This window comes from Gracilinanus agilis, chromosome 3 (assembly GCF_016433145.1).
Source record: "Gracilinanus agilis isolate LMUSP501 chromosome 3, AgileGrace, whole genome shotgun sequence".
Classification (NCBI taxonomy): Eukaryota; Metazoa; Chordata; class Mammalia; order Didelphimorphia; family Didelphidae; genus Gracilinanus; species Gracilinanus agilis.
This window is the reverse complement of record NC_058132.1, coordinates 162,739,846-162,765,549: the sequence shown is the minus strand read 5'-3', so window position 1 is coordinate 162,765,549 and position 25,704 is coordinate 162,739,846. Positions and strand designations below refer to the sequence as shown.

At 42.0% G+C, this 25,704-nt stretch overlaps 1 protein-coding gene and 1 pseudogene across 1 annotated transcript in view; both read left to right on the top strand.

Annotated features, from left to right (window-relative positions):
* The window catches only part of DCPS (decapping enzyme, scavenger), a 44,745-nt gene extending 21,276 nt beyond the window's left edge, over nt 1–23,469 (top strand). The window contains exons 3-6 of the mRNA XM_044666171.1: nt 8,316–8,461; nt 14,612–14,725; nt 21,686–21,796; nt 23,091–23,469. Coding sequence (XP_044522106.1) covers nt 8,316–8,461; nt 14,612–14,725; nt 21,686–21,796; nt 23,091–23,357 — 638 coding nt within the window. The 3' untranslated portion in view covers nt 23,358–23,469. The remainder of the gene's footprint in view (nt 1–8,315; nt 8,462–14,611; nt 14,726–21,685; nt 21,797–23,090) is intronic.
* Nucleotides 11,870–13,252, top strand: LOC123238919 (annotated as a pseudogene).
* Nucleotides 23,470–25,704: the final 2,235 nt, after the last annotated feature.

The following is a 25,704-nucleotide window of genomic DNA, read 5'->3' as shown; positions in this document are numbered from 1 at the left end:
GGGGGGGGGGGTTGAAGGGGAAAGGTGGAGCATGAATCATGTAACCATGTTAAAAAAAAAACACAATTAGCACCCTATTTTTTCTGGAATGAAATCTAAAGTTCTCTGGGTGGCATTTAAAGCTATACATTACCTGACCTCTTCCTTGCCTTTGTAATCTTATACTTTATTCCCCTCCATGAACTTTGTGATTCAACAACATTGGCCTCCCTGAAGTTCCTCAAATAGAACAACTCTATCTCTCATCTCTGTACCTTTGTGCTCAATGTCTTTTATTTCCATGATTCTGTCCCTCCTCCCCTCTGCTTCCTGGCTTCCCTCAAGACTTGGCTCACATCCCATCTTCCAGGTCTCTTCCCCAGTTGCCACTGCCTTCCCTTCTCAGGTTAATTTTGTATTCACCTGTGGAACAGAGCAAAGGGGAGAAAGAAATCTGTCTAGATACATTCCCTTATCCTTAGTAACTGTCATATAATCTTATCTGAGTTTGGGATTAGAATGTACCTTTCAAATCACCTAATCCAGTTCTTTTAATTTTATGGATATGTAAGCCAAGGTCTGGAGAATTGATGTGACCAGGTTAGTGACAGAAATAAGTCTAGTCTTTGATTCTTTATAACCCACTCTCAATCCCTGGTACCAGCTATCTATCTCAAATGTCATGAATAACTTCCTAATCACAAGTTCACTGGCCTTTTAAAAGTTTTATCTTTTTTGACATCTGTATATATTTGTTATCATTGACTACTCTCTTCTTCTGGATGTTCTTTATTTCCTTGTCTTCAGAAACATTTTTTCTGGTTTTCTTCTTCTCCAACTATTGTTTGTTTCCTTTACTAGCCCATATCTTGATGCTCTTTCTTCCTAACCAATCTCATTTACTTCCATGGCTTTAACTACCATCTCTGTGCTAACAAATTTGAGATCTATATCTTACAGCCCTGACCTCCACATATCTTTCTTTCTCTAGTACATTTTCACCTGGATGTCCCACCATTGCTGTAAATTCAACATATCCAAAATTAAGCTTTTTATACCTCTAGCTTTACTTTTCTGTCTATATTGCCACTATTTACTCAATCTCTTCTATTAGAAACCTTAGTATTGTCTTGAAATCTTTATCCCTCATCTTTCATATCTAAGATATGTTCAATTCCTGTCAGTTTCATCTCTTCAAAATAGAATGGATTGGGAAAGTATATAAGTATTTTATGCCAAATCCCATGGTAAGTTTTGAGATACAAATAAAAAATGAGAAAGTCCCTCCTCTCCTTCCTTCTCTTCCTTCCTTCTTCCCTCCTTCTCTCCCTCCCTTCCTCCCTCCTTCCTTTCCTCTTTCCTACCTTTTTCCTTTTTTTCTTTTCACTTTCAAAAGTACAATAAAGTAGAATAAAATATTTTAAAAGTTCCTGCTTCCAAGGATCTCATATTCTAATTAGGGGAAACAAGAGGGTTCAGCTTCAGGCACAGCAGACAGTTCTTGACAGTGATTTTTGGTCATTGAAAGTTGAAGTACAGTGGGGTTCTGGGTTATTTCAGAGAGAGGTAGGGTTGAAGTAGATCAGCATCCAACAAGGAGAGAGAGCTTCCAAGTCCTCGTTGAAACTAGTCAGTGGAAGATATGGGGTATGGCAAGGCTAGAGGAGGACCAGTTTTCCTGAAGGCAATTCTCTTGAACTCTCAGACCACCAGTTGTCTTCTGTCTCCTTTATACTCTTGCTATTGCCTCTCTCTCTTTTTAAAAATTTTGTTTTTATTGTCATGCAAAACATACTTCCATATTGGTCATTGTTATAAGAACAAAGTCATACATAACCAAAATCCCAAAATAAAACTATAAAAAACATTGATGTAAAAGATGACGCCAACAGTTCTTTCTCTGGAGGTGGGATAACATTTCCTGTCATAAGTCTTTCAGGATTGTCCCAGATCATTGCATTGCTGAGAGTAACCAAGTTTTCACAATAATCATCATGCAATATTGTTATTATTGTGTACAGTGTTCTCCCAGTTCTGCTTATTTCTCTTTGCATCAATTCCTACAGATCTTTCCAGCTTTTTCTGAAATCATGTTGCTCATTATTTCTTATAGTGCAGTACTATTCCATGACCAACATGTACCACAGTTTGTTCAGCCATTCCCCAATTGATGGACACCCCCAAAATCTTTCAATCTTTCAACCCAGTTCTTTGCTACTACAAAAAATAACTGCTATAAATATTTTTGCACAAGTAGGTCCTTTGCCCTTTATTATTATCTCTTTGGGATACAGACCCAGGAGTGGTATTACTGGATCAAGGGGTAGGCACAGTTTCATAGCCCTTTGGGTATAGTTCCAAATTGCTCTCCAGAATGGGTGGATCAGTTCACAACTCCACTAACAATGCATTAATGTCCCAATTTTGCCACATCTCCTCCAACATTTACCGCTTCTCTTTACTGCCATATTTGCCAATCTGATAGGTGTGAAGTGGTACCTCAACATTGTTTTAATTTGCATTTCTCCAATCAAGAGTGATTTAGAGCAGTGATGGGCAAACTACAGCCTGCGGGCCAGATGTGGCCCCCTAAAATATTCTATCAAGCTGCACAACATTATTCCTAATCTGATGAATACGAGTAGGATACAATACAATGAAACTTCGAAAGAGTTGCCTTAGAAACAGACTGACAGATGAGCATTTCCTTTCCTTTGGCCCCCTCTTTAAAAAATTTGCCCATCACTGATTTAGAACATTTTTTTCCATATGATTATTGGTGGCTTTGATTACTTGCTCATATCCTTTGACCATTTGTCAATTGGAGAATGGCATGATTTCTTATAAATTTGACTTAGTTATCTATAAATTTGAGAAATTAGACCTTTATCACTTAGTTATCTATAAATTTGAGAAATTAGACCTTTATCAGAGACATTTGTAATAAAATTTTTTTCCCAGTTTATTGTTTCCCTTCTAATCTTGGTTATATTAGTTGTGTTAATACAAAAGCTTTTTAATTTAAAATAATGAAAATTATTCATTTTACATCTTGTAGTACACTCTATCTCTGGTTTGGTAATAAATTCTCCCTTCTCTAAAGATCTGCCAGAATTTGGAACTATGCCCAAAGAGTGCTAAAAGACTGCTTGCCCTTTGATCCAGCCATACCACTGCTGGATTTGTACCCCAAAGAGATCACAGGAAAAAAAATCTTGTACAAAAATATTTATATCAGCACTCTTTGTGGTGGCAAGAAACTGGAAAATGAGGAGATGCCCTTCAACTGGGGGAATGGCTGAACAAATTGTGGTATCTGTTGGTGATGGAATACTATTGTGCTCAAAGGAATAATGACCTGGAGGAATTCCATGTAAACTGGAAAGACGTCCAGGAACTAATGCAGAGTGAAAGGAGCAGATCCAGAACATTGTACACAGAGACCAATACACTGTGGCACAATAGAACATAATGGACTTCTCTACTAGCAGCAACGCAATGATCTAGAACAAGTCTGAGGGACCTTTGAGAAAGGATGCTATCCACATTCAGAGGAGTAGAAACACAGACAAAAACAACTGTTTGAACACATGGGCTGATGAGAATACTATTGGAGATGTAGACGCTAAACAATCACCTTAGTGCAATGATGGGCAAACTTTTTAAAGAGGGGGCCAAAGGAAAGGAAATGCTTATCTGTCAGTCTGTTTCTAAGGCAACTCTTTTGAAGATTCATTGTATTGTATCCTACTCATTGTATTCATCAGATTAGGAATAATGTTGCATGGTCAATAGAACATTTCAGGGGGCTGCATCTGGCCTGCAGGCTGTAGTTTGCCCATCACTACCTTAGTGCAACTATCAATAATATGGAAATAGGTCTTGATCAATGATACATGTAAAACCCAGTAGAATTGCCTGTTGGCTACGGGGGGTAGGGGGTTTTGAGGGAGAGGGAAAAAACATGAATTGTGTAACCATGGGAAAATATTCTAAATAAAAATTAAAAATTAAAATAAGAATAAAGATCTTCCAGGTAAACTATTTTGTGTTCCCTTGCCAGTCTCCTACAGACATTTCTTCTCACCTACCTAGACAATTTCAATAGCCTCCTAATAGATATTACTACCTCAACTTCCTACTCACTGCAACCTTTACCTTCTGTCTTAGAGTGAATACTTGTCCAGATCTCTTTATCATCTCTGATAATCTGATAAGGACAGTTTAGTTGATAAGGAAATAAGGATGGGACAAGGGAGTTTTCCTTTACCTCATGCTTCCAGCTCTGGCTCCAGGAGCATGGAGTTTATTATATATATTTCAAGACTCATTTCACACAAAAGAACCCCCCCCACCCCGAAACTTTGCAGATGCACAGAAGTTACAAATTATGTCCCATCAAAACACAAAACATTGGCTTCAGAAATAGACCAAGGCCAAGGCTAGATTTTGACTGGCTTCTTATCAGAAAGCCAAGTTGGGGAGTATCCCTCTCAGGGTTGAATTGTCCCCTGCTAAGATTTTGGCCTTGGCTATACCAGGCAGCAGCATTCCTTGTTGGGTTAACAGTGTTAACCCTTTAAATTCAGGTTTGATAAAAACTTAAAGCTTTTCAATAAGGCCACAATACTTTTCAACAAGAAATCACAAGGATCACAAAAGGGGTCAAAAGAGGAGTCTCAGATTTTTATCTATTTTCTTATTGGCTTCCCACAAATACTAAGTATTGGTTCAAAGGCAGAAGAGTGGCAAGGGCTAAGCAATTAAGTTAAGTGACTTGCCCAGGGTCACACAGCTAGGAAGTGTCTGAAGCCAGATTTAAACCCAAGACCTCCTATTTCTTAAGCTACCTAGCTGCCTCCAGGGATCATGTCTTAAACAAACTAGAACATTACACATTATTCTGTACTTGGTAGGTGTTTAATATATCTTCTGATTGCCAAGTCAGTGCTCTTTTTATTAGACCCTGATCTTTTTACTACTTTGATCTTGCCTCCTTCTCTAGTGCCTTCAGAGAACTAAAAGTATGTTGAAGGAGCCATAGAAAGAATGGGATTACCTCTGTACCTAACTTCTTATATACAGGCTCCTTTGCTTTACCTAATTCATTAGGTAAGGTGTCAACCTAAATAGGAATTATGGCTCTCAGAATTGTTACCTTGGAATGACCTTCAGGAACTACTTAGTCCAACTCCTGTTCAAAGCATGATTCTCTTTTCTACAGCATCCTCCTTAAGAGAAGATGTAGCATCTGCTAGAAGATCTCTAGGAACAGACTTCCCTATATCCAAGGATAGCATATTCCATTTTTGTACAGCTCTAATTGTGATGTGGAGCCGAAATCTACTTTCCTGTGATTTCCTCCTCCTTTTACCAAGTAAACACATCTAATTCCTTATGTGACAGCTCTTTAAATATTTGAAGACAGGGATCATTTCTCTCCTAAGTTTCATCTTCATACCAACACCTCCAATTTCTTCAATAGACTCTCATTTCTGGTCTCGCCATCTTGCTCAGCTTCCTGTTGACATGTCAGTAGCTTTCTAGTAATATGGTGGCCAAACCTGGACACTGTCCTCTAGGTGTAGTCTGTTTAGGGAAGAGGATAGTGGAATCTGGACACTCTTCTGGACTTTTTTTTAATTAGATGATAAAAACTTTTGGATTAGGAATTGAAAGAACATTGCCTCTCCTGGAACTGAAAGCCTTGCAGAATGGTGGTAGGAAATACATAGGAAGCTGAGACACAGTCTTCAAGAGTTGGCTTTCCCTGTAGTCATTACCCAGCCCAATTTCTCACTCAGGAAGAACCAGAGCTGCCAAACTCTGGGAAGAGAATGAAGGTAGCAGTCATAAAAGCACCTATATTTGCAGAATCCAAGGCAGCTAAACTAGCTATGGCTAGGGCAAGATTAGCTTCCTTCCCTCTCTCCTAATCTTCTTCCCTCATTCATGACCAGGCCTACTTCATCCCTGGCTTCTCACAATATGTACTTGCAATTCTATTACCAAAGACAGATGTCCAGAGGCTTTAGGAAGCTCCTACTATGTTTCCTACTTGTCCCTCCCCCACTTTGCAAGCTCCTTGCGGGTGGGATTCATCAATCTTTGCTCTCTGATAAACTGCAGGGCCTCCCTCCTTTCTTGCTTCCCTTGAGTGTCTGTGCTTGATCTCTGTAGCACCTCATTATGTCCCCAGCTGTTTATGTTTCTCCCAAAGTAGTTGGAGCTGGAGCTGTTTATGTTCTCTCTCTAAGGCTATTTGTGGGAAGGAAGCTATAGGGGGGGGAGGCTGGTTGAAGTTAGAGAAATCTGAATATTCCCTGTAAGAATGTGCTAGTAGAGGAAAGAATGGATGGTTGAGGAAGGAAAAACTGGTATTGGACTAATCTGCCCTTAGGGCAGGCTTATGAGCTAAAGAAGTTACCAGATATGACCAGTTTTGAGCCCAGAACTTGCCAGCCTAGCTCACCCCAAAGCAGAGTATTCCCAGGGATTGAATCCATGCATCCAAGCCCCATCAGTGTGGGGACAAAGCTGCCAAGAATCAAGTTTGCAGTGGGCATTGGCTACCAGCCAACCCTGTCCTGAATGGAATTGCTGGGTGAGGATTTCTGGCACCCATTCAAACGGCACAAGTGCAGGGTGCCAAAGAGAAGTTTGTTGACTTATCAGGGTTTCTGACACATAAGACAAAAAAAATTGCTTTCTGAAAAATCAAAATCCTAATTCCTGAGTGGGTCTGTCTTAGGGATTGGGCCTACCAGATTTGGACAGCTCCCTCCTTCTCAACTGATATTTTGTCTTAAAGTAAGGAATTCTTATCAGTGCTCTGCTGAGGCTGACCAGCAGCAGGCACTTGCGAGAGCAGCCCATTATGATGATCTAGGAAAGGCTTAGTATTTGAAATGTGACTGAGCTTGGAAGGAGCATGGTCTGCACACCAGGAATCAATAGGACCCAAGTGGAGGAGTTAGGAGAGGCCCTTTGAGGGGTCAGTGAGATTTAGAGCCCAGGTAATCCTGGCACAGAAGATGGGTGCTGTGTTGTTAGAGAGGTAGAAGGACTGGGGAGCAGCCGTGGAGGTAAGGAACTAGAAGGAAATGAGGTTGCTCCTTCTCCCTGCTGTAGTGGGTGGCTCAGTACCTTCCTGTTGAGGCAGGCTTCTTGACAAGCTCTGGCAGACAGAGACATGCTAGTTGGCCCTGGTGGCTCTCTGCTCCTAAGAGGCTTAGAAACAGCAAACTGTAGCAGGCTTGTAGCTTAAGGGTATGTCTAAGTGCCAGGCTGGAAGAATCAAACAGGCTTAGGCCTACCTGTGCTTCCATCTGCCCTACCACATGCAAAGGGGGTGTGTACAAATAGGTTTTACTCCCACTTTCCTAAACTAGAATACAGAAGTAGGACTTGTAGGATCTGAAATAAAAGACCTCAGAAACAATTTAGTTTAACCTGCCCATACCTGAACCATAATTCTCGTTGTGACCTACCAAACAAGTGATCTGAAGTGGTTCATTCCACTGCTAGATAATTGTTTGGAAGGGAAAAAATTAAGGGATTCTTCCCGAGGCCCACAATTGGGGAAAACATACAGAAAAGGCCAGGTGGGTCAGAAGAAAAGCCATTTTTGCCTTAGCCATTTTTGGCCTAGTTCCTTTTTCTCTTTGAGCCCAAACTGTTTTCGATAGTTCTTTTATACTCATTGCCCCTAGAGTATAATCCCTTTCACTTCTCATTAGCAGAGAACTGTGTAATGATTAACATAGGGGAAATAGGTTCTCCACATTGCCTCCTGACATCTCAAAGCACTTTCTCCAATTGGAAGGTAAATCACCTCTTACCCAACAAAATAATGTTGGATTGAACCTGGATTGTGAAAGAGGAAGGTGGCTGCTTCTCATTGATGCCTGGCAGATAGATTTTAAGAAAACAGGATGGGTCTTTTTTTTTTCCCCAGAATAGACTAAGCTCAGGAGCTCCCAGGAATTTTATCTTAGGCCAATGAACCTGTAATAATTGCTGAAGGTCAGGACCTTATTTTATGTCTCACTTTATACCATTATGATGAATTTCTAGAAGAGGCAAGGGCTCAAAAGGACAGTGAGTGAGTAAAGGTTGACCAAAATCAGGAGCTCTTTAGCTCTTCTCCTGGACTTAGACTATGTTTAAGAAAACAAGAGTTTCTGATTGTGGCCCATTAAAGAGACTGGCAGCATGGGCCATTTCCTAGGTTTTATGACCTTCTCCTTCCTGAGTCCCTTCCTTCCCTGCCCTCGCAGCCTGTTTGAGTTTTGGCTAGGAAACTTATGTTAACCAATCATTTGGTTTGGTTACAGATGTAAAGACGACTGTGGTTTACCCTGCCACAGAGAAGCACCTGCAAAAGTACTTACGCCAGGACCTCCATCTGATCAGGGAGACCGGGGACGATTACAAGAACATCACTCTACCTTATCTGGACTCACAGAGCCTCAGCATCCAGGTGATTCTAGCTGCCCCAGAAGAGATAGATATAGGAATGAAGTTCATGAGGCCCTTCCCCCAGGGCTGGACTTATTCTGGACCAACTTTGGGAGTTGGAGAAAGAGGAAGAGCAACATGGCCTAGGGGATAGGGCATTGGACTTGAGATTAGGAAGACGAGTTTGAATCCTATCTCTGAGACTTATAGCTTTGTGACCCAGGAAAAACCATCTAACTTCTCTGGCCTCAGTTTCTTCATCTGTAAAATGAGGGAGACCTCTAAGGTCTCTTTTAGTTCTAAATCTGTGATTTTACAAAAGAAATTCAGTGGCGGTAACTTTGAGGATCCCAGACCCAACTGGACTTTATATCCATTTTAGGAACTTAGATGACTGATATAGCTCCCAAACTGACCAAATCTCTATGATGAATTTGCCATGGTTGGTCCTCCTGAAACCATTTCCCAGGCTTACCCTAATCCAGACTCTTTCTCCTAGGTATAGCTCAAGCAAACCAGTCCCCAGGAAATGAAGCTCAGGGTGAAATGTTTTTCCTGTTTTCTATCTATTTTCCTTTCTTTATCATTGCATATTCAATTCAATAAATATTTAAGTGCTTTATCCCTTTGCTGAGAGCATTGTTTCTCCCTTAGAGGGTGTCTTTATCCACTGCTTTAATTTTTAGGTTGACCCAATCCTTTGAATATCCTTTCAGCCCTTAGACTATTTGGCCAAGAGATCCTAGCTTCAGCTTGGCCCTAATCTGTCTAATTGAATCACTGCTCAGAATTTGGCTATGTGACTATTTGAAGTTAAACCTGATTAATATAAGCATCATCCTCATCACCTTTCACAATCCCCTCATTTCTAGGTCTTTCTAAATATTTTATGTTTTCTAAGCATTATATTTATTTTATTCTTTTTAACAGAAATTGGAAGCAGCTCAATTGAGGAGGTAATTTTGCCCTGATTCAGCCCTTGGCCCACTAAAATGAACTGTCTCTTTTTTTCTGAAACCATTACTTTCTGTCTTAGTATCATTTTTAAGACAGAAGAACAGTAGGGGCTTGGGCGGGCTTATGTGACTTGCCTAGGGTCACATACTAGGAATTGTCTGAAGCTAGATTCAGATTCATGTATTCCCAACTCTGGGCATAGCAATCAATCCACTGTGCTACTTAGCTGCCCCTAAACTGTCCCTTCTTTTAAAAGTTCTCCCTATCCCATCTTGTTGTTTATTAGAAGGAGCAAGGATGAGTCCCCTGCCTTTAGTTAACAGTGGGTACTAGATCCAAGATAGGGAGAAAGTGGAAAGTAGAATTGAGACCTCCTTGCTGACAAGGACAGTCCATGCACTTCCAATGGACTCCTTCCCAGATCAAGACTTTTTTCAGGCATTGATCTCTTTTTTGTAGGGAAGCTAACTCTGAACCAGCTCAGAAACAAAGCCCTCCCTGGAAGTGGAACCAGTCTCCTCCCTTGAAGTATCCTTTCTTTGTGGTGAGCAGATGCCAAAAGAATACACCACATTTGCTTTGTGACCCAGCCCCCAACACTTTCTGTCCCTGAATATCAGAGCATGAGAGACAAGCCTTTCTAAAGCACTATCCATGCAGAGCCTGTTTTGAAAAATCCATTATGTGGAACTACCTCTGCATAACTCCAGCTACGGCTTTTCTGCCACCCTAACTGTGATTTTGATCTGGCCCTCTAAGTCTTTTGTTGGTGACATTCCCAGGCTTTGATGGAGAAAGAACTCTCAGAGAGGATTGTGTGGTTTTCTCCATATGCTTGCTTGGTTTAGCAGCTCTAAATCCTGGCAGCTGCTTTCCCCTCTCCTTCCACTGGTCCTTGGGAATTGTTCATTGCTTAGTGGTGGAAGCATATTGCAATGTGATTTCAGTTACTCTTGTCTCTGGTTTCCCAGCTCCCTCTCTCTGGGCTGGGATTGGGAATTCTGACTCTTGGTACCAAGGGTATATAAAAAGCAAGTAGAAGTAGGGGAAGGAAAAGAGGGGTATTTGAGCAAGTCCCTGGGACTTCTATACCAATTTGGGAAAAGATTTTCTTGAGACCCTGAGACAGGAATGGTGGTTTTCGCTGAACCAGCCAAAGTCAGCTGCTTTAAGAGCCTAAAGGTTTTCTGACCTCACTATCATGTCCTGCCTGGCTGCCACCTCCAGCTGGGTTACTCATGTCTGATACAGAGCTCATTTGTGTGACCTTGGGCACTGGCCCTTATTAGAGCTCTCAAGCTGCAACTGACCAGCACAGCCACTGAGGCAGATACAGATGGACAAATCTGGGTGGTGAATTCACCCCCAGAGCTGGGGAGCCCTATATGTCATGCTGCTTAGCCTATAGCAGTAGAAATGAAGGCAGAAGCCCATGGGGGACCCAAAGGGGACATGGTCACAGTGGCTCCCTCTCCTTCTTTATGATGAACATAAGCCCCAACCCATCATTCCTTCCCTGTTTTCTCCTCTCCTACCCACATACCTTTATCAGTATGTGAAGACAACATGCCATATACGCACATTAAGCACCAAGGTTACTGTAATACACTTTGTAGCCAGCCTGTCTCCTTCTGGCATCCAGCTTCCCTTTATCCGGAACTTAACAGTCTTTTGCAATCACTTTTTTCAAGGCTTCTTTCTCTTCCCTTTTCTACCCTACCTGAGTTTCAGATTACAAACTATGGGTACCTACAAGGTTGCCACATTCTCTTTTAAGCAAGTGTTGGGGAGAGAATGAAAGCACAGTCTTCCCAGCTTCCCTAAGCTACCAAGTGCCTTGCCAGACTTTATGCCCCTAGAACCTTGCCTCCAAAGACCAGCCTTGCCTCCTTCCCTTTTTGGATCTTGGAAGGCAGACATTTGCTTTTGGGGTAGGAAGACCATATTTTTTAGCCTGAATTAGTATAGAGAAAGCATTAAGTAGAACCCGAAGCATCTAGATCCCTGTTGGAGCTGGGCTTGATCCTAGTGATAATTATACCAATGATGATTTTATATCTCTCTTAGAGGGAGAAACATTTTCCAACCTCTGAGCTGGACTTTAACTTCAAGAAGCCTGTAATTGGATTTTGTGGAGCTTAGCTGTCTTCGAAGTTATGGTTTATATACTCTTTCCCTCTGCCTTTCTCTATCCCTCTTTCTCTTTCTCTCTTGTTCTGTTTTCTTTGTTTTTCTCTGTCTCCCTCTCCCTCCTCCTCCTTATACCCTTCCCTTCTGAGGAAGCAAAGAATTTGCCCAATGCAGAATGGCTGTCCTCTAGATAGCAAAAAGTTATAGGTGCTTTTGCTGGCCACCATGTTTTCTGACCAGGCCCAGCTTTGGCTTCTCCCATAAGGAAGTAGCCAGGAAGCACCAGGGAACCCTGGGGCCATCACTACCATGGAGCCTGAGCTAACAAAGCTGGAGGGAGGCCATGGCATCCAGCAGGAACTGGTTGCCTGGGGTGAACATCATGCTGATGATAGCCTATGGGAGCTTGGTATTTGTGCTGTTGTTCATTTTTATGAAGAGGCAGATAATGCATTTTGCTATGAAGTCTCAAAGAGACCCTCAAGACCTGACCCTGTGGGGCACAATGCTCCTAAGGATCTGAAGGAAGATATTGACATCCCACTATCCAAGGTGTAAGAGTTTAAATTTAGGTTTTGTGCTAAATATAAGAATTCTAAAGTAATATTGTGGTCACTGATTTAAAAAAAAACATTATAGCTTAAGTCAAAATGACTTTTAGCAGCTTTATTTACAAAGAGGTGGAAAGAGTGAAAGTGGGAAAATGTAGATAAAGAGACAGATTCTAATAATCCTACCAGCCCTTCTCTGGTGAAGTGAGGCTTAGCCCTACAGGGGCTTCCCCATGTGGATTTTCTGGTAATCCTCAACCAGAAGTCCCAGTGGTATCTTCAGCCAGAGTTCCACTTGCCCAGAAAGCCAACGCTAGAACTAATCTCTCCAGAAGCCAGGAAAGGAATGAATGTTAGACTGTGTTGGTCTCTTTTTATACCCATTTTTTCCATATCATTTTCACTTCCAGTCACTCTTCCTTCACAGAAACCAATGGCCGTCTAATCAGTTTGCTTAGCATTGCCCAAGGTGGGGTGGGGCAGTGGCCTTTGGAGTTTGTCACTTATTCTAGTGACTTGTGAACTCTCATACTTAATAGTAAGTAGGGGTACTTTAAGTTCACGATTTGACTAGCTAAAAATAGGCAAGGGGAGAGTTCATCATATCTTCACAAAGGTCCAGTTTGTAAAGTATGAACTTTAGCTTCTTGAAGAGGATGATGCCAGACTTTTACAGCTGGAGACACCAGGAAATCAACATTGCTACAACTCCCTATACAGAATGAAAGCATTGGATGCCATTCATGCCTCTGAGATTCCATTCCATTCGGAAGGCCGGCATCCTTGTTCCTTGATGGCCAAGAACATCTGATCATATCTGTTGGAGCTTCAAAACACAAGTACCCTTTCAAGGGTATCCAAAAGGCCCTCATTGATACTCTGGCTAGATGGTTATGAGACAGCAGGGTCTGGAACTGGAGTCTTTGGCCAGATGGAATATCTACATTATCAGGAAGCACTGAGTGAACTGGCTGCCTCATCAAAGCCAGAGGTGGAATCTCCCAGTGTCAGCACCAGTAGGCAGCTAAGGATCTAACATAATCTCCTGAAGTTTCCTCCTCAGCAATTATTAGGTCACCTATTTGCCCTCCAGCCAGAAGAGTAAAAGAGCTAAGCACTTCCTAGAGCTGAAGAGTTTTAAGGATAACTACAACACACTAGAAAGCAACCTTTGACTGAATTTGAGGGGGAACCATAGCTAATGTAACTCCAATAAAAGAATCCAGTCCCAGGACCCAGGGATTTCTTCAGGGCAGCAGAGAGCATTGATATCATTAGTCCCAGAATTCCTGCAGTGTATGCCTGGAGATCCTTCCTTAGTTTCTTTCTCTGGTCTGCTGTAGAACTACACATGAGAGACAGTCTTCCCTTCCTCCACTAGCATTTTTTTGGATTTGAATCCACATATTCTCTCTCTGTTTTAAGATTAAAAATAATAAAGACTGATATAATGATAGAAATTAGTATTTTAATTAAAGCCATGACCAGGCTGGTAAAATATATATAAGACCGCGCCTGTAAGTATTCAAATTGCCGCCTCAGCCATCTTTACCTTTCGTATCGCGCGCCTGCTAGCTAAGAGAGGAGTTCAAAGTCACTTCCCCCTATTTAAAGCTGTCCCTCACCTTGAATACGTAATCCAAAACAGGAAACCCGTTGGACCACAGGAAATATAGTTTTAAGGTCCCCACGTGTCCATAGAAAATATATATATACTTTTAAATGGCATCTCCCAAATTTCAATTAACACTGTCTGTGTCACTTTCTCCTTACTCCAACTTCTTTTTTTGATCATAGTTATTTTTTGCTGTCTCCTAAAGTTAGTTTTACTCTAAATGGATTAGTAGGGGGTGGGGTGGAGGGGGGACACATGATGGTTGAAATGGAAACCATAGAGCCCCTACCTTACCCAGTTGGATGGGGACACCAGCCCATGGACATGTCATTTAAAGTTATGGAATGAGATGAGCAGGAAGAGCTAGGGTATTGTACTTAGACCAAGCTCTGCTGAGATTTGTATCCTGTTTAGTGCACTGCCTTGCCTTTCTTTTCAAGGCAAATGATTGAGGGGAACTGTTGTGATACAGGCACTAATTCCTTATTACCCCCAATAAGTCACTCCATTGTTCTCACTTTATAAACTAGTTATTTAATAAAACAGCTGTAAAAAATAAAAAAAGTTATGGGTCTTTAGGAAACATAGTCGTTTCATGCAGACAGGACATTAATGCATTGTTAGTGGAACTGTGAACTGGTCCAACCATTGTGGAAAGAAATTTGGAACTATCTCTTGATAGGGGAACAGTAAAGGGGGAAGAGGGAGAAAAAGAAGCAGGTTTTTGTTGATTAATAAAATAAAAATGTAATTAAAAAAAGTTAGCTGGGATGAAGAAGCATGGCCCCAGGGAGGTTTTTTGTTTCATTTTGTTTTTAAACAAATGTGTGTGCATCCTGTTGCCATTAATAAAATGGAAATTCATTAAAAAAAAAAAAACAACCTCAAATACAGTTCTTGTTCTTTCTTCTCCTTCTAGTGGGTGTATAATATTTTGGAGAAGAAGGCTGAAGCTGACCGGATTGTATTTGAGAACCCTGATCATTCTGATGGCTTTGTTCTCATTCCTGATCTCAAGTGGAATCAAAAACAAGTAAGGCATTTTTTCCCCCCTGGGGCTTTTCTACGTCCTTCTGTGTTCTGCTGCCTGACTTTAAGTTTCTGGTAGTCCTTAGCTCTTGCCTTCTTTCTTTGGCTCCTTCAAACAGATGAAGATCACCAAAGTGGATCACCAGGTTCTCAAAGCCAGGAAGAAAAACTGGCAGAGTGCATACCTGTCATACCTCAAAATGTGGGTGAGGAGAATTGGCCAAATGCCTGCTCTGCCCCTCCTCCCACCCATCGAGTCAGTGCTTAATGAAAAGTACAATGATCACATCCTGGCCATGTGGAGGATTCCTTAATCAACCGTGCAGCTCCCACCAAGAGGTGCCAGTTTCCATTCGCTTGCAGGAGAACCTCTATCAACAACCTGCATCAACCAAGCTTTTGTTTGCCTTGGACATTGCCCCCCCCCCCCCCTTTGTCAAAGTGGTTCTGTTTCAGTTGGCTTCCAGGGAATAGGGATGAATCACAGCTCACTCTCATAGGCTTAGGGATCAGGCACCCCAAGGAAAGCCTCAGGTAATGAAAAGTATGGAGCAGCCTCAATTAACAACCCAGGCTTTCTTTTCTCTTTATTTTTGTTGTTTTTCAGTCATGTCTGACTCTGTGTGACCCCATATGGAATTTTTTTTTTTAAACCCTTACCTTCCATCTTGGAGTCAATACTATGTATTAGTTCCAAGGCAGAAGAGTGGTAAGGGTGGGCAATGGGGGTCAAGTGACTTGCCCAGGGTCACACAACTAGGGAGTGTCTGAGGCCAGATTTGAACCCAGGACCTGCCATCTCTAGACCTAGATCCCAATTCACTGAGCCTTCTAGCTACACCCAAGCGTTTCTAATACTGTTAAATAATATTGGTGTTAATGGGTTTCCTTGTTTCACTCTTGATCTTATTAGGAAGAATTCTAGCTTATCTCCATTACAAATATTTGCTGATGGTTTTAGGTAGATACTTCTTATCATTTTAAGAAAAAATCCATTTATACTTGTACTTTCCAGTGTTTTTAATAGGAAGGAGTATGCATCTATATTAATGAAATTGGTCTATAATTTTCTTTCTCTGTTCTTGCTCATCCTAGTTCTGGTATCAGCACCATATTTGTTTATAAAAGGAGTTTCTTAAGACTTCCTTATCTATTATTTCGAATAATCTATTTAATATTGGAATTAGTTAATCTTTCAATTTTGGTAGAATTCACCTATAAGTTCATCTGGTCTCGTTGCTTTTTTCATTTTAGGAAGTTCATTTATGGCCTGTTCAATTTCTATTTTCTAAAATAGGTTTATTTAGATAAGTCTATTTCTTCCTCTTATTGTCTAGACAGTTTATATTTTCATTATTATATTTCTTAGTATTTATCTGTTTCTGTGAGTCCCTATCTTCCTGGTGATAGTAATAATGGGCAATGACATCTTGTGTCTAGGAAAAGACTGAAATCTCTGTAGAATCTGCAGGAGGAATAACGAAGTGGTGATTGATAGCATCAGGATAGGGGGCTCAGCAACCTGGGGAATGGGGAAGAGCTAGGTCAGAAGTTGGAAATGAGTGATTCCTTCTCTCTGTAAATATTATGAATCCCTTTTTTTTTTTTTTTTTTTTTTTATCATTCTCTGTTGGACTGAGCCTGTTTAATTTCTGTGATCTTGATATCAGGGCCTTGTCATGGGTCCCAGATTGGATTTTGTCCTTTTTCTTCTCCATTAGTTCCTTCCCTTTTACTTTTTTGGCCTCTATGTACTTTCAGGCTTTCTGATTCTTAACTGAGTGTTTCAGTTGTATATTTAATCTCTGTACATTCTCCTATCACCTCAAGAGTACAATTAAGGACAGGGTAGAGAGAATTTGGTTCTTAGAAGATATCTAAAAATCGGAAGGAGAGAATCAAGGAAGGGATATCTTTTTTGTTTCTGTTAAGGGTAGCAGGGACCCTACTTAGAAGGGATTGTGCAACCTCTAGGCATTTGTGGCCTGGGAGGTATGGTGGGAATTTTGAAGGGATTTTCCAGACACTAAAATCCTGAGTAATTCATTAGAATCAGGTTAGATCAAAGAAAAGAACCCCATCTTGGTCAAGAGATGATGAGAACACCTGCCTGCCCTCGATGGCTAGAGTCTTCTCCTTGTCTTTACCTTGGCCTATGGGTGTTAATTAGGATAGTAGGGAGGAAAGAGCTGCCAGCAGACAAGCCTAAGTTGGCTTTGGACCCGTTTTGGGAGCGGGTGGGAGAGGAAGCTGCTGAGCCAAAGAACACCTGTGCCACAAATGCCCCCAGGACAACTCCGTTTAGCTCAACAATCAGCTTCTACAAAACTCCTGACCCTCCCCATGCATTCCCTATGTGGTCACATTTCCGAAAGGCCTGGGATTCAAGGCAAAGTCACAAGGTAGAGGAGAGGTAGTGGATGTGAGAGAGATTTCAGCATCACAAGACCCTTGAAGATTCAGATCTCATGATTTGTAGGAGATTGAAGTCTGAACAAAAGTTTGACAGTAAGCATACATAAACTTCCCACCCCCTAAAAGCACTGATTGAGTTTGAGCCTGAGGGTTCCAGAGCTAAAATGTTTCTTATTTCAGTTCTAGTGCCACAAGTCTCATGTACCACTCAATCACACAGAGAATTTCAGAATTTCATCTGGCTCTCAGCTACCATCATCCTTAGTGGGAACCAGGAAGGTAAAAATATTTTAGGTTGTGATTAGAAGAGCCGACTTAATCAAAATGCTTCTTATCAACAATGATTGTATCATCGATAATATGATCTCTTTTGTAATTGGCATATATTTACTTCTTAAATCTTCAACATAGTCAGTGACCTATCTCTTGGGCAAGGGGATCAATCACATTTTGGCTTTTATTTGAGTGTAGACTAAAGGATTGAAGAGGAGTGACTGAATTTTGCCTTCAAGATTGCCTTCCCCAGAAAGGATTTTCCATTCCCCCAAATGGAGTGTATCCAGATTATTTTAAGTATGAGAAGGCACTTCCTTTGAGGGGAGCCAGATGATCTCCTGAAGGAAATCTGGATATGTAGCTTCCATTTACTCTTTCTGTTTGGACTTACCAAACTTATATTTGCCTACTTTGTCAAAGTTGTTAGGCAATGAGGTTACAAAGATGAAAAGCAATCCTTAGCACTTACTCTGGACAGAGTGAAGAGAACAGGGTTCTTAGGACATAAGAATTAGAAGCAGAGCAACACCAGGGACATGTTGTCTTTCTTGTTTCTGATAGGGGTGGCAGAGATACTGCTTGGGGGGGACATCATGGAACTTCTGAATGAGGTTTAAGGGCATGCTTAAAGGAAGGAGGGGGTAATCAACATATGCCTTACAGATAGTTAAGGCTAAGGGAGAGGTCCAAATGATCCATGAGAAATTTGAGGTGAAAGAAAGAACATTAACTCACATTTTTATAGTGTTTTATAACAACACTGTGAAGTAGGTAGTAAAGTGTTTTTACAAATGAGGAAACTGAGGCAGACAGGTTAAGTGACTTGCCCAGAGCCACATGACTAGTTAAATATAGCCCTTAGTTAAATATAGCCCTTCTTACTCCAAATCTAATTTTCTCTTCAATTTACATAGTCAGAAGGATGCATGGAAATGTCATCAAAGTTGTCACCTGCCCTAGTCTTTGAAAAGAAGAGAAAGAGCTCATCAGAAAACAAATGTGGCAGGAAAATGTTATAGCCATGGGGGATGATGGTTATGAATGTAAAGAAGTCAAAAAGAGACAGGATAAAATCTGGGAAGAACTGGGGGTTGTGGTTGGTTAGAATGTGTTCAGGGAAGACTAGCACCTCTGGTGCAAAGGATGGCTAAACCCTTTTCAGAGCTGCTTATCCTCCTGTCACCCAGCTGTTACCTTTGGCTCCAAGAAGATGTAGTATACACAGAAGCTACACCTAGGACACCATCTTGGCAGGCAGACTAAACCAGGTTGAAGGTGACCCATGGGCTACATGCCCGTTGGTGAGTTAGGGGAAGGGGAATGTCTACCCCCAGACATATGAAGACTTCTCTAGTAGAATGGGTGGATGAGAACAATTTGTTCTAATGGTCATCCATGCAAACAGCAGAAACTGGCACTGTGGAGCACTTAGAGTTTGGTTAGACTTTGAAGAAACCAAGGGTCATCCACTGCATCCTAAGCTCTCGCCAGTCATTTTGGCTTCGGCCTTGCCTTAAACTTTGTTGCCTCTGAAAGAGCGAGTGGGGCTAATGACTTTGGGCAACTCTGTCTCACTTAAACCCAATTTATACACGGGTCAGGATATCATTCCCTATCGTCATTGGTCCTCACTGAAAACTGAAGACAATCAACAGTATTAAGTGGAACTTTAATTGATGGACAAGTGAGATCCCTTCTCCATTTGAACTCTTTTGGGTGTATCACTGCATTGTCAATAAGTATTCCCACCCCTTCCTCCCATTGGGAAAGTGGTGCTTTGGCCATGCAGTCTCTGGTAAACTTACTCAGTCCCATGGAACGAGGTTGATGATGCCAGCTTCCCTCAGGCAATCTGCCACCATCTGAGTTGCCATGTAGATTCCTTGTCTCTTCTCAATACCTGACAACCTTGTGACCTCCCTGGAGACCTATAGGGGCCATCCTTTAGGTCGGCACATTCTAGAGAACCCTGGCGTGGTTCCTATAGAATTGTTCTTCTTCACTTCCACCTTCTTCACCTGCACTCCCATTGGATGAAAGTCATTTAACAACCTGATTCAGCCTCCAAACTGACATGTAACATCAGGATCTATGCCCCATTTCATGGCAGTGGAGCCAAGAGCTGTAATTCAGTGTGTCATATTTAGCATTTGTCAGCAGCATTCATCCAAAATAAAAGCTATTATTTGGGAGCACTGTGGCAGTTGATAAATAGAAGCTCTAAAAAAAAACCATGCCCACACGGCAAGAATATTCAGTTCCTCCCAAGTTTGAAACTTGGTTTTCTTTTCTAGCTGCTCCTTGATTTCTTAAATGGCCAAAGTAGTCACTTTGGTTCTCTGAGCACAATCTGGGAAGGCTGAGGCTTGGTTTGAGGGGTGCGGGGGCAGAGGACATATTCCAATGAGTTGAGTCAGGGACTTTCAGGTCTAAGTAGAGGGTCAAATCACTTTGCCTTCTAAGGTACAGGCAGAGAGAAGGGAAGGAAGCAGGACAGAGGCTGCTGCTCAGGTGTGCCTCAGGCAATCAAGGGGGAAAGCTCATTTTGTATTTTTGGATCTAGGACCCCAAGGGATTCAGTTGGGTGATTCTTTACCACCTGAATTAATGCAGCGAGATATGCAGGGTCATTTGGTACTTACCCCCAGAGACAGAAATGTTTGAACCTGGGAGCCCTTTAGAATAATCCCATAATGGCACAATGGATAGAGGACTGGGTCTAGAATCAGAAAACTTGTCTTCTTGAGTACAAATCTAACCTCAGACACTTACTAGCCTTATGACTTTAAGTAAGTCACTCAATCTTGTTTACCTCAGTTTCTGCATCTGTAAAATGAGCTGGAGAAGGAAATGGTAAAACTACTTCAGTATCTCTGCTAAGAAAACCTTGAAAGGGGTCACAAGGAAAGGACACAACTGAAAAAGAATACAACTATGTCAAGAGAACATAAAGATATCAGATGAATCTCTCCTAAGGTAGATTTATAGGAAGAAATAGATGAAATTCCTATAGGATGGTTAGGCTTCAATCTGCATTGTTGAAGGGAATGTCACATTGATAAGATCACAAATATATGGGACTATTCCATTGATTTTCCATTCATAATTTTATCATGGTCATTCTGTTTTTTTGTCCTTTCTTTTCTCAGACCCTTGACAATTTCACTGGTCAGCAAAAAAGTTGAAAAAAAATTAAAAACTGGTTGGAACATAAATAAAAAATAAAAGAATATTCCCATAGTTGGGCTTCTTGTATGCTGGTGTTGAAACCTCCCCCACACTTCTGAGCCAGTCTATGGCCCTGATCTTTGGGGAGCTGGTGGGGAAAGGCTTTTTTTGGCTACAAGTAGAAAAAAAATTCAGTCTGTGATATAGGAGCTCGCTGATGATTTTGCTTCTTTAAATTGGTGTACCACAAAATTTCAGACACTATTCATAAATAGGAATGAAGATAGCTCAGAAATGTTATCCCAGGGACCTGATAGGAATGACAGAGGAAAATAATAGTAATAGCTAATGGAGCTGCTCATTGAATAGAAAGCCAGGTCTAGAGACAGGAAGTCCTGGCTGCAAATGTGACCTCAAACACATCTTAGCTAAGAGACCTTGGGCAAGTCACTTAACCCCCATTGCCTAGCCCTTACTGTTCTTCTGCCTCGGAAATGATACTTAGTATTGATTCTTTTTTTTTTTTTTTAAACCCTTACCTTCCTTCTTGGAGTCAATACTGTGTATTCACTTCATGAAGTAGGTGCTGTTAATATCTCTACTTTCTAAATGAGGAAACTGAGGCAAAGAGAGAGATTATGTGACTTCCCCTGGGTCAGATAGCAGAAAAGTGTCTGAGCAGAATTCACAATTAGGTCTTCCTCACTCTAAGTCCAGGGCTCTGTTGCCAGCACCAACACCTAGCTCACAAGTTATAGCTGACTTCTTGGTGATATTTACAGTAAAGAAAATATATGCAGTTAACACAGATAGCTTTACCCCACAGAAAAACCAAAAGACCTTTAATCTTACCTCCTTGAGTTGAAAGATTTAGAAAACTGATGTTTATCATAGCATCCTCCTCAAAGCCATGATATATGTATGTTCGTGTTTTACTAGGATAAAACCCCTGGAATGGATGGTGTCTGAAAAGCAGTGTGTCTAACTCAAGGTACCCACTGCTGCTCCTGATGGGTCAGGGGCCAGGGATCCGGGCCTAGGGTTGTGGGAAGCCAAGGAGTCCGTGAATCAGGGCCTGATCACTACCTGTCCTCCCTCGTTGTAGTTGGATGACCTCTACCTGATTGCCATCTGCCATCGCCGGGGGATCAAGTCTCTACGAGAGCTGACTGGGGAACATTTACCTCTACTCAGGAACATCTTGCAAGAGGGGCAGGTGAGCCACTCCAGAGGCCTCAGAGCCCCACCGGGGTCTGGCTCTTCATTCTCTCTAGATCATTCCTCTCATCCTTCCCAAGAGTCCATTTGGCATATAGCTTTCCCCTAGGAGCCCACCACCAGCTCATCCCTAGTGCACCACCCTTAGATTAAACTTGGCTGGCATGAAATACCCTCCGTGTAATTAGCTCTGCCCTGACTATCCAAGCATGGCTCCTGCGGCTCTGTAATTCGAGCTTTTGGCACTGGCCAGACTGGCCTCTTCATTGTCTAAACATTCCCACCCACTCAGCAGGCTGATGTCCACCCTGTTCCCCAGGCTCCATCCAGATTCTAATAGTTTTTCAAGCTCCATCCCACGTTGCTCAAACTCTCATGTTAGTTCTTCTCTCCATCCCAGAGGCAGACGGTCTCATAGAGAGCCTGATACTAACCCCTGGAGCCAAAAACTCTGACCGAGTGTGTCTCTGGGAGGGAGCTCCCCCCTTGCCCTCTGGTCTTCTAGTCATCTTGACTCTCTCTAAAATTTACCCAAATTGGGAAAGCCAAGTCTCTTCCACCTCTAAGTAAGTACAGGAGGCTTGAGGGTACATTTGGAGGATGAGACTTAGGAGCAGTAGGTTACTGTAGGTTTAGCCAGTTCTTGGGTACATTAGCCCTCAACTCCTGACTGGTCTAAAGGTGGTTGAACGTGTATCCGGCAGGCTTTCCAGAAGTGACCAACGATTTGTTAAGGCTCCTCAGCAATTTCTGTTTCCCCTTCCTCCATGGCAAGCAATCTTCCAAACTTGAGGTCTTAATTAAAACCCATCTCAGCACTAAGAGCTCATCTAGAACCAAATTAAAGGGCTTCCTGCCTACCAAAGAAGCCAAATTCAGATTTCCCTGGCCCTCGGGCCGTCCTCGCATCCCTCAGCCACCCCTCCACCACCCTCTGCTGCTTAAGCTTTTCTAATTCCTAGCTTGGTCCTGACCTTGTTTCCTTCGGGTTCAGAGATTAAGTTGGGGGCACAGATTCCTTCAACCTACTCCCTTTCCTGCAGCAGGAGGAGGAAAATGTCTGGTCATAATCAGAGAAAAGGACAAGGTGTTGGTCTCAGGGATCTTTAGGAACCAAGAAATCCTGGAGCTTTCCATGTTCTGAACTGATAGGGAAGTAGGCTTTACATGACAAGTGAGAGGCAGTGATAAAGTCTGGCCTCTTGGCCTAAGCCTCTCATTCTGTGTGGTGTTTTGGGAAGGAGATTGGACTGGACTCAAGTTTTGTCTTTGGGACTCCTTTCTTTTCTCAGGAGGCCATCCAGCAGCGCTATCAAGTGAGGGAAGACCGGCTTCGAGTTTACCTGCACTACCAGCCCTCTTATTATCACCTTCACGTGCACTTCACTGCCCTGGGCTTTGAGGCACCTGGCTCAGGGGTGGAGAGGGCACACCTGCTGGCTGATGTGATTGAGAATCTGGAATATGACCCACAATATTATCAGAAGCGCACCCTCACTTTTGCCCTGAGGGCTGATGAGCCTCTGCTTAAGCTCTTCCAGGAGGCCAAGAAGAACTGAGGGGCTCACATGTGGAGATGGGGGGAATTTTTATCACCATGTTGGTTTTTTAAAAACTTTTTATACTGGTTGGTTCTCTTTCCCAATGAATAAAATACCTGGTTCACTAGGCCTAGTGTGACTGAATGTCTTGGGGATTGGGAGAATAAGGAGTTGGGGGGAAAGGGCCGGGTTTTCCTCAAGTAGGTGGTGTATCCTTGTTGAAGGTCATAATGAAAACATAGGAAGAAGCTTGGATCTTCACCAAGCCGGTGGTGCCTACTAAGAAGGACCTATCTCAGGTCCCTGTTTATTATTCTAACCCTCTGAGGTCTATAGATTTCCTAGAACAACCAACCAGAATATCTTCCTCTAAACATTCTATTGAGTTATCTGGAAGCTTCTCACTTTTTTTCTCTGGCATTTGGTTTACCCATTGCCCTTTCCTGCTCTTGTGTTGAGATGTAGGAGTTATCGAGGTGGAGGTAGGGAAGAAACTTAAATAAAAATCAGATGACAAATTCTATAAAAGTGTCTATTGTTTGGTCAACAAATTTTTATGAGGCATATAATACAGTGAAAGCATTATACAGCAAATATACTGTGTAAATATAAGAATGTATATAAATATAGCAATATAATAATATAAACATATGTAAAAAAGGAATACATCAAGATGAAAGCATATAAATTAAGTATAAAAACTTCAGGGAAACTCTTAAAAGAATTATTGGTGGGTTTTTTTTTAAGTAGAAGAGATGGTCTTCCTTTATAGAATCTGAATTTAAGAACTGGAAGGAAACTAGAGATCACCTTATTCCAAGTCCCACTTTTCCAGTGAGCACATTTCTTTGTGACTGCCTCAGCTGCTTACCATCTCACCAAAGCTGAAGCCCTCTTCAGAAAAAACAGAAAAGCACAGTAATAAAGAGACAGTTGAAGGTATCTGGAAAAAAAAAAAAAGACCAGCAGCTTCTGACTCAGGTGGTAACCAGGGAGGTCTGATAAGGCCCTGAGAAGCCCAAGCTGGCAAATTGACTGCCACTATAATTTGACCAGCAAAATGACGGTATCCCTGCCAATCCTTTAAATTCTAGGGATTTGATAAGATAGAGCTAGAGGGAAAATAATTCCTTAGGTGACTACAAAGGCATCAAGAGAGGTGGGGGCTGCAAGTCTGGGCCTGTCCCATGCATGATTAGGACCCAAACCAGGTACTCTCTGCCAGCTCTTTCAACAACAAGTGCTAAAGTCTTTGGGCTGTGAGGTGGAGCTCCTGAGCTCCCTGGATCCCTGGGTGTGCTGCTCAGGCCTTGTTTACTCCAATCCAGATCCATTGGGAGAGAACAAGCTCTTTGTCCTTTTTCCTTCCCCAGAAATGAATGAGGACTCTGCTCCCCTGAAAGCCTGAAAGCAGCTGGATAAACCAGCCAGTCAGGGCTGCGGTTTGAATTAAGGTACAAGAAGTGACTACATGGAAGACCTCTTGTTAATATAGTGAATTGAGATTTACTTGTTGCATGAGAATCACTGAACAGTCCATTGCTAGTGAGTACAGTTCGCAGCAGATATTGGACAGGCAGCCCCTGGGTATGGCTAGGTCCCAGATGGGGAGATGGCTCCTGCCCTGGGAAGCTTACAGTCTAATAAAGATTTGCCATGAGTGTGTGCGTGAGTATGTGTGTGCACAAGGTAGCTATAGCACAAGTATTAGAGGAGAAAGCCAGGGCTCTTTGAAGAAGTTGAGTGACTTATCCAAAGTCATACAGCTAGATTTGAACCTGTCTAGTGATTCCAAATCCAGGATTCTTTCTACAATACCCTACTTCTACCTCATTAATCCCTTCACTATATGTCTGAAATATTAGACTCCCAGGACAAATGGAAAAGCCAATTGAGAATGCCCTCTGACGGACCGCTGTGAAGCATAAAATGACTCAAAGGGGTTCCTCAGTTTTTTTTTTGGTTTTTTTTTTTTTTTGGTTCCTCAGTTTTTAATAGCCCTCAGAGCTTCAATTACAGAAGCACTGAGTGAGTGTAAACTTGAAATCTCCTCCAGTTGGCTTTACACAAAGTACAGAAGTCAAGCAAGGAAATGTCTTTATCTTTAAAGAGAAAACCATAGTGGGCAGCTGGGTGGTTCAGTGGATTGAGAGTCAGGGCTAGGTTCAAATCTGACCTCAGACACTTCTTAGCTGTGTGACCCTGGGCAAGCCATATCCCCCATTGCCTAGTCCTTACCCCTCTTCTGCCTTGGAACCAGTACATAGCATTAATTCTAAGAAGGAAGGTAAGGGTTTAAGAAAGAAAAGAAAAGAAAAGGAAAGGGAAGGGAAGGAAAGGAAAGGAAAGGAAAGGAAAGGGAAAG